The sequence below is a fragment of the Crocuta crocuta genome, unplaced genomic scaffold (genome assembly GCF_008692635.1).
Source record: "Crocuta crocuta isolate KB4526 unplaced genomic scaffold, BGI_CrCroc_1.0 scaffold114, whole genome shotgun sequence".
In the NCBI taxonomy this organism is placed as follows: domain Eukaryota; kingdom Metazoa; phylum Chordata; class Mammalia; order Carnivora; family Hyaenidae; genus Crocuta; species Crocuta crocuta.
This window is the reverse complement of record NW_027530000.1, coordinates 348064-356856: the sequence shown is the minus strand read 5'-3', so window position 1 is coordinate 356856 and position 8793 is coordinate 348064. Positions and strand designations below refer to the sequence as shown.

At 56.1% G+C, this 8793-nt stretch overlaps 1 protein-coding gene across 6 annotated transcripts in view; it reads right to left on the bottom strand.

The window, feature by feature from the left end:
- Nucleotides 1-2929: 2929 nt before the first annotated feature.
- Nucleotides 2930-8793, bottom strand: part of EP400 (E1A binding protein p400) — a 97764-nt gene continuing 91900 nt past the window's right edge. For all 6 annotated transcript variants that reach the window (XM_077763566.1, XM_077763561.1, XM_077763563.1 and 3 more), the window contains 2 exons: nt 6531-6608; nt 2930-5757 (listed from right to left, as the gene is read on the bottom strand). In XM_077763566.1, coding sequence (XP_077619692.1) covers nt 5485-5757; nt 6531-6608 — 351 coding nt within the window. In that variant the 3' untranslated portion in view covers nt 2930-5484. The remainder of the gene's footprint in view (nt 5758-6530; nt 6609-8793) is intronic.

Genomic DNA, 8793 nt, shown 5'->3' with positions numbered 1-8793 from the left:
TACACAGGTCGCGTCTGGCGCCTGCGCGCTCCTCTGCTTCCGGTCTCCTGCGGCCCGGAGCCTGCGTCTGCTCTGTTCTCGAGCCGGGGCTTGCAGCCTTCGTCGCGTTCTCCCGGGCCCCCGCCCAGTCCATCCTCCGGACACGGTCCGCCACCCTGGCCACGCCCACCTCGTCCCTGGCCTCGGGCACATGGGCGGGGCGGTCCAGTGCCTACTTTAGGCTGGGGCGAGGCACTTTGGCCTGGGATCTGAAGGCCCGCGAGCGTAGCTTTTGTTCTTGTGACCAGGGCGATGTCCACGGTGTCTCGGATTCACTTAGGAAGCCTTGATGACGCCTCCCAGCCAGACAGGGTGAGCTCTCCGAAGTGTAAACCCAGAGGTCTTTCTCCGGTGCTTCTCCCGTTCAGGACGGTCATGTCTGGCCTGCTAGAAGGCCACCTCCTTTTCTGTTTTGTGCACACCTATAGCTCCGGGCAGAGACAACAAACAGTGTAGTACGCATTCAATAAACATCATCTGAATAAACCAGTAATTCACCCATCCCGCTCATTAGTATTTTCTTGAAGGAAAGAGTCAAGTTGTTGATCATGGGGAAAAAAACACTTCCACCACTGTAGCAGGATTGTTGCACAGAAAGTTGTTGCACAGAGTCGTGACACTGAGGCTTTTCTTTCCGGGAAGCAACTTTATTTGTGCCAGCACTGGCTCAGTTGGGTTTGCGCCTGAACGCCGCGTGTAGTCTTTTATGCATTTTCGCCTTGTCTCCCATATATGGGTAGTGGATAGACACACGGTCTGATTGGGTGGTCTCATGTTACAGGGTCGTGAGGGATGTCAGGTAGCCAGGTGGCTTTCCCGTATCCTGAGGTCTTTTCTTACCACATTCCTTAGGGAGGGGACTCTACTACACCCCTAGTGATAAAGTTTCAGCAACTGCTGTGAACGGAGGGAGGACAGAACAGCGGTGCAGCCGGGGAACCCAATACTACTGTCCAGTACAAGGTCCTACGGGAGAACATTACCGGGGCAGGGATGAAGGAGCACACACTACATGGGCTGGTCCTCGAAGAAGAAACACACTTGACAACAGAGGACAGAACGGTAAGGCGAAATCTGGGGGGGATGAAGGCTGTCCCAGGGCAGAGGGAGTGCTGTGCATCAGCCCCGGGAGCTTCGCGGGGTCAGGCACGGAAGCTGGAGCCTGCCCCGTGAAGGCTCCCGAGCAGCGAGCAGTGGGAGCACATGACCAACACGCTATCTTCAGAGCCTTATTTAAAAATGATTAGTTCGTGTACTTGGCAGACTGCTTAAACCATCTCGATGGGTATGCCAAATAGCAGACACCCCTTCATCCCTGAGAAGCCCCACTCCCTTCCCCTCCCCAGAGGCAGCCAACACACCCCCTTCCCAGGATATGCTGGGCACATCCAGGAGTCCAGGCAGCTCCGTTCTGACAGCACCCCGGACAGTTCTGCACCTTCTCACTGGCTAAACCTTGGAGGGACCTTTCCATTCTGGATTCTGCAGCCCGACCCAGCTCTTAGTAGCTAAGGTCTATGTCACAGAACATACGTACCATAATTTACCTGTAAGATGGAGCCCTGGGGTATGGGTGATGCAGGCCCAGGACACAGAAGGGAAGAACTGCTGCCCAGAACCTACAGCAGAGGTTTCCCCCCGAGCCCCATCCCGCCGGCCAAGGACCCCAGAACCACAGCCGCTAACACGGAGAGTGGAAAGCACATTGCCAGGGGCTGATGTCGCATCTGACAGCAGACAGCAGGTTAGTTAAGCGAGAGATCTAAGCCCTCTAAAGCTGGTCATGGTCAGCAGGCCTGCGGGCAAGCCTACAGGGCAGAGTGACGGCCCGGGCACTGGAGGTGGTGGCAGATGGACCCGCGGGAGGTGCTCCCCACTACAGCCAGAGGGCAGGATCACTGTACTTGGTGGCCCGCGCCCCACCTTGAATGCACACAGAAATCCGGCCTTGGGCCAGCTCTGGCCCTAGAGCTGCAGGCTTCTGAACAGTTGGTGAACATGTGAGCACAGGGTCGTGGTGATGAATGGGTCAGAAGATGCACCATCTTCTCCACTGAGAACAATCGTAATGAATTCATCTACTGAGTGCAGGTGCCAGAGGCTAAGTGCTTTCCACATGTCACAACCACTTCGGGAGAGGGGGACACAGGAAGAAATGGAGACCCTGGAAAGTGAAGTCACTGGCCACATCACACGGCTATGCGGGCCCACCGCAGCCACGGAGCACAGAGGTCCCAAGCGCCCCATCGTCTCCACACCAGGCAGGCACTTGGCAGAGGGCAGTGAGTGAGTTCCCCCTGACCTCCCCCAGCCAGGCCTGCGGACACAGGTGAGATACCACAGGAGCCTGGCCTCCCTTCTGCAGCAGAAGAAAAGATGCCAAAAATGCCCTCAGATCTCTTGGGAGCACTTCTGAGCTTTCTATGAAGTTGCGCATTTTGTATGAGAAAAGTAGGTATTATTTTTTGTAATCAGCAAGAAAAATTTTTTTTAACAAAAAAACTAAAAACGAAAGAGATGATGAAGAAAAGTAACACGTGCAGGCCGCCTGTTCAGAGGAGCAGGGCAGAGCGCGTGTGGGGCTCCACCGGACAGCGTGCCGCTGAGTGCGGCGGCTTCCGAACACACCGGGCTCTCCTCTGCCGTGGCCGTGGCGCACAAGGGCTGGCTGGGTGCGCGCGGTCTCCACAGAGAGCGTGGCTTTCACCGAGAGCCGCCGAGTGAGCAAGCTCCACTCCTTCCGGAGCAGGGGCCAGGCCTCTGCCTCCAACCCCACGTGTTTCCTTTTGCATTTCCTTTTGTTTTTCCTTCACACAAATGTAACAAACACAACGAGCATCTTGTTTGAATGGGAATACTAGTTTTCTATGAAACAAAAGAGGAGAAAACATACAAAAAGGTCATTTTATTACACCTTTTGTTTGGCGGGATACCAGTGCCCTTTTTAAAATCCTACTGTTCAAGTACAAATGGTCATGTTTACAAAATATTTACAATCTCAGTCTTCTTGCTTTATATTTTACAACACAACCGCCGTCTGGTTATACAGGGAACGGAAGATGGTGGAGACCTGGAACAGGAAAGCCCTGCCTCATCAGGCACCAAATCCAAACAAGCACGGGGCCCGGCTTCCCGTTTCCCACGGGGGCCTTACAAACAGCCTCCTGCCCTTCATTAGAGCCCACGTCTCTCAGTAAAGAACACGGGCAGCTGCTCCTCGCGGTGGAGTCTGATGGCGCTCTGGCTGCCGTCTCTAGTCTTGGCCGCTACGTCCCGTCCCGGCAAGAACCCCAGCTCACGGTCGCTGCGGGACTCCGCTCATGGGACCAGCCCCCACACCTGTACTCAATTCTGAAACACGGACGGGGAGCCTTGACGACAGAAGGCCGAGAAACGGCGCACGGGGAGGAGGAGGCCTACCCGAGTCACCAGTGGGGGTGCTGGTGACGTCTCAGAAAAACCCAAGTAACACACGTCCTGCTCCGTACTCTGCCTTAGGGGACACGCCAAGGAAATGCCCTGAGATGAGACTCCGTTCACGCACTGAGAAAGGGCGGGGGCTCCGAACCCTGGGTCAGTTCTGAGAGATGCTGTGAATTCTCTCCCGGTGTCCAGACTAACAGAGGACCGCCGCCCGGGCAGCCGCGCCCACCATCTCCTCCAAACACAAACTGCTGGCAGCACGAGGGACGAGAGGAAAACGGACAGGGTGCACGAATCAGAAGCTGAGAGGAGAGGGTTCCGTGCATGGTAGCTCCGCATGTCTGGGGACAGAGAAAGGCAGGAGCCCCACACACCCACATGAAAAGTGTGCACAGGGCCTCCCGCACCCCGCGTTCTCTCCTGACGGCGCCTGCCCAACCAGAGCCAGCAGGTGCGGTGGTGAGAAAACAAGAGTACAGGACTCTTGCGATACGTTCAAGATGACGGAACTGTTAAGTCCCTCTCCAAACTCTCACCCGGACTTGACAGTGAGCTGCTGGGTCGGCTTCGGTAACGGCCCCCACGTTACCGTGCACATAACACTGAACGGAAACAGAAACACACAGTGCACTTTCCTTCGTGTCACTTAGATGGTACAAGGACGGGAGAGCACGTGAAATTAGCAGGTAAAAGCTCCACACAGACCTAACGCAACCGGATTCTCAGGACCGAGTAAGGTACAAGAGGTCCGGAGGCAGAGCAGAGAGGCGGTCATAGAACACGTGCTTCTGCTTGGGCGAAAACGTCCAGGTGAGCAGACATCAGCTGCTCGAGCCCACTGCAGAAACTATTATCTTGCCGTCATCAAAAAACAAAACAGAAGCAAACACAGGGGCTTCCACCCCTGCCCACACACACGGCATAGAAGGTTCTCCGCTCCCCACGGAACCAGAGGAGGGCAGCTGCTCACAGCTGAGACCCCCGCATGACGAGAACCAGAAGCCTGCTCCGAGTCGGCGGCGAGGGGTTCGCTACGCCCGCTTCTGTAGGTGACGCCTGCAGGCTCATAAATAAGTCACCGCGTTCAAGGCGGTTTCTCACGTCAGCAGATCACGCCCGGGACAGGCAGGAAAGTGAGGGGGCGATGCCAGGCATCCCACTCTAACCAGGCACCTCGCCTCTCACACGGCAGTGACCCCTGCGCCACAGGCCATCCGCGGAGTGCTCTGGGCCCAAACCTGTCCAAGACAGGAGCCTCACGAAGTCTGCCAGAGCCGCTTCAGTGCGCGAAGTCCAAGCACGAGCGTCCTCCCCAGGCCGGGAAACGTCCTGGACGTTCCGGGACGGGAACCAGTCATGCTGTGGGCAGAGCCGGGGGGAAGCCTCACTGGCTGCTCTTCAGAATGAAAATTCAACCAGAGATGGGACCGCGTTGACCCAGCACACAAATGAGCTTCAATGGGCATCTGTGCTGAACATTTCCTGTAAGTGTCCAAACCAGTCACATCTCAGGAGGGAGAAGGAAGCACACCCACCTCCCCAGGTCTGAGCTGCTCTGCGGCAGACAGCCTCTGTCCTCTCCAAGGCCCCGAGCGGGTTTTCTGTGGGTGCACAGAACCGCACACAGGCAGATGCGGCCAAAGACCATGATTTGGCTTCAGCCAAGTATTGTACGAGTCCCCGCACATGCCACGCAGCTACTGGGATGCGTGAGACACGGCGCACTAATGGGGTTTCTAAGTGGCTTCGAGGCCCAGCACTATCGCTCTTGAGGAGAAACTGGAAGCTAAAATCACCACCGTCACTTTTTCAACTCGTCTCCTTCTACAGAACAGGGCGCACAGTAAGGATCACTGGCGCCCATGGTGGGCAGCATGAGAAAACGATGACAGTGCTCCGTTTCAAGGATGACTGTGCAAGTGCTGAACACCTCAAATGACATCGTCCCAAGGTTCAACAACAGTCTCCCGCCTCTGGCTGGGGGCGCGGGCGGGGGATACGGTGGCCACCCCGCTCCGGGGACTAGGGGCACGGAGGCTTGGTGGGCGTCTTTAGCCTGACGGCAGGGACTCGCATCTGTAGCTTGGGCTGCTGGCTGGGGCTGTCGGCACTGGCTGGCCCCTGGGTCGGGTTGGGGACGCCGGGGCTCTGCAGCTGGGCCGCCGCCGTCGTCACGACCTGCTGCTGCAGGAGCTTCTGCTGCACCACCTGCGCGGCTGCGGTCGCCGTGGGGATCATCTGCACCTGCTGCCCGGCCGCTGTGGCCTGGGTCAGGGCCACGGTCTGTGGGGAAGCCTGAGCCAGAACAGGTAGAAAACACAGATCTAGTGACGTGACCAACACGACGCTCTCTGGGGTGGGGAGGGGGGTGTAAAACCTAATCAGCACAAATGCTTTTGTGAAACGTGAAAAACACATGACGGACCCAAGTGTGAACTCTGGTTTCCGACTGCACAAAAACAGGGAAAAAAACCACTGAACGAAACCACTGCTGCTTCTGGGCGAAGGCTGACGACAGGGTGCTGGTGGCACAATCAGTGCTTCAGCCTCTGCCTGGTTCCTGGACATCTACGTGCCACTGTGACTCCGGACAACACTTTGTGGAAGCACTGCTTTGTACGGCCGCATTTGGTAGCAAGAGGTAGAAAGGCAGGAGCCTGGTGGCTGGGTGACCAGGGTCACTGCTGTCCTCGGTAGTACTTACACTTCTAGGACCTAAGGTCACTGCGAGCAGATTGTTTTCTTCCAGAGTTTCCCTAACACTAAGGTACTGGGGCTTCGGCTCGCACACGCACTGGAATCACCGGTGAAGGTGACCCCAGAAACAAGTCCCTGACTTCCAAACTGAACACGTACGTCTGGTTCTGTCCTGCCAGCTGAGGGGTTTCGAGGGTCTTCCCCAAAGTTAGTTTTTTCTGAATTATGAAAATCAAAAGTGACTATCTGTTAACATTCTATTTCTCACAATGAAAACCAAGAACTCCTCCCCTAAAGGGAAACGTGAAGTTTACTGAAAAGTCAGCACGAGACTCCCCGGAGGAGCGCACGCCTCGGGGTCTTCCTCCTACCTGCTGGGAAGCAGAGGCCACCTGCTGAATGCCGGCCACAGGTGTCTGCTGCTGGACGACTTGAGGGAGTTTGGCAACCTTGGACAAAACAAAGAAAAGCCAAATGTAGAATTCAAAAGAACATGTGCACGAAAAGACATCTTTTTCCCCCTTTCTTTCCTTCAGCTCAACGCAAAAGCAAAAACAGAGGCGCCTGAGGGGCTCAGTCCTAAGCATCTGACTTCGGCTCGGGTCATGGTCTCGCAGTTCATGGGTTTGAGCCCCGCATTGGAGCTGTCAGTGCAGAGCCGGCTTCAGATCCTCTGTCTTCCTCTCTCTGTCCCTCCCTCTCACTCTCAAAGGTAAGTAAAAGTTAAAAAAAAAAAAGAAAAAACAAAACAAAACTGGCATCCAGACGGCCCAGAGAGCAGCTCTCAGTTTGCCCAACTGGAGCCTGAGAGACCCTGTGTCGTCCCCCCCCGCCCCCTGCCCCGCGTCCCCCTGTCCGCAAGCCGGTTACGGATAACAGCTTCCCCAGGTCTCGCATTTCACCCACATTTTTTCTTTTCTTAAGAAGTGTTCGTATGAGAGAGTTTACATAAGAGAATAAAATCGAGAGCAGAAAGAAACATTTTTAGCATTTCCAGAGTTCTCACGAGAGCCCCTTCTTCAAGTCTGGGCCACGTCCCGTGGGGCAGCCTCACTGAAGCCAGAGTTCAGCCTGCTCTGAAGATGCCCCAACATTTTCAGGTGGTTATTTCATCACGCTGCCACATTCTTCTCAATCACCACCGAGATCTCCCTTCCCAACAAAATGCGACTTCCCACCCTGCCGCTGCCTTCTGCAAACATTCTGCCACGTGCATATGTGGCTGTCCCGAGGCAAAAAGCAGACTCTGGCCACTTGGGTCTACCCGGGGCCATTGGCTCAGGAACGGATTGGGCTCCTGAGTGGGCAGCTGCTGGGGGCCAGACGCCCCCACCTGGGGCTCTAACTCCTAGAACAGGGATGGAAAGAAGTCTTGTCCGAGACAATTCTGGAGAAGACATGAAATTTCAGGACACACTTGTAAATGACAGAGCTCCCAGTAAAGGCTGGTTCTCATGATAAAAACTGAAATTATGTGGAAAGCACTGACCAGTTCACTGTATTAAAAACTGTCGCAGGATCTGCGGAGACAAAAAGGGCACTCGAGCGCGTCCTCTACAACGCTGGCGAGGAGCAGACCCTCGGGCGGCTGGACGGGGGCCCCGCTTGCACACAGCGGGCGGGGGCTCTGTGGGCACACCATGAAAACACGGAGACCCCGTGGATGACACTGACACGTTTTAAATGCATCAATAGACTTGCAGGAGGCGAGGAAGTCCTGGTTCCAAACCGAAGCCGAGGCAGCCCCTCCAGCAATGGGCGGAGGCGCTGCAGCAGCGCTCACCCAGAGAGCGCGTGCTGCGTGAGGAGGCCCCGCGTGGGATTCTCACGGTCGCCCGGGTGCGGCAGACGAGGGGCCAAGTTCAGATCCACTGTGAGCGAGGCCCCACTGTGGTCCCATCACCGGGAGGGGGTCTGCGAGGAAGCCCACCGCCTGAGGCCCTGGTGCTGGCCGGGGAAGGGACGCAGGCGCAGAACCCAACTGACGTTACCTGAGGGACACTGACCCTCAAGCCACGGCGGACCCAGCCCTGGCAGGGCCCCCGGGAGCCCGGCAGGAGCATGACTCGGCCTGCAACCCAGACGGCGAAGCGATCCCAAAGACAGGCTTCAAGGAGAGCTGGCGCACAAGAAAGTAACTACTCTGACCACAGTTCCCGAAACAACAGCAGCAAAGACGTAAGATTCAGATCCTTAATCTAAGTATAGCTAATAAGAGGCTAACATAAACAGCAAAAACGGAAAAAAATACAAGGAGAAGTGCATAACCAGAGCAGGAGATCTCAACACATCTCCGTCAGTAACTGATCAGTAAGGACGCAGAGGTCTGGGGTAACACGAGTAGTGAACTTGACCCAGTGAGAGGACGGCCTGACAAGTGCGCTGACCCCGCAGGGGGGCACAGCCTCACAGCAGACTCACTGGCGGACTGGGTCTGCAGTGTAAGATAAAGACGGGACAGACAGCTGCGAGTTTGGCCCAGGCAAGGCGCAAGGCCATGGGGGTGCTGAGGCCCCACAGAGTCACACATCTTTGGGGACCTGTCCAAGGGCAGTTAGGACTGGGAGTCTGGAATGGGACTAGCGATCGGCTGCAGGTGTGAATCTGGAGTCACGGGCACAGAGAACCGAGGTG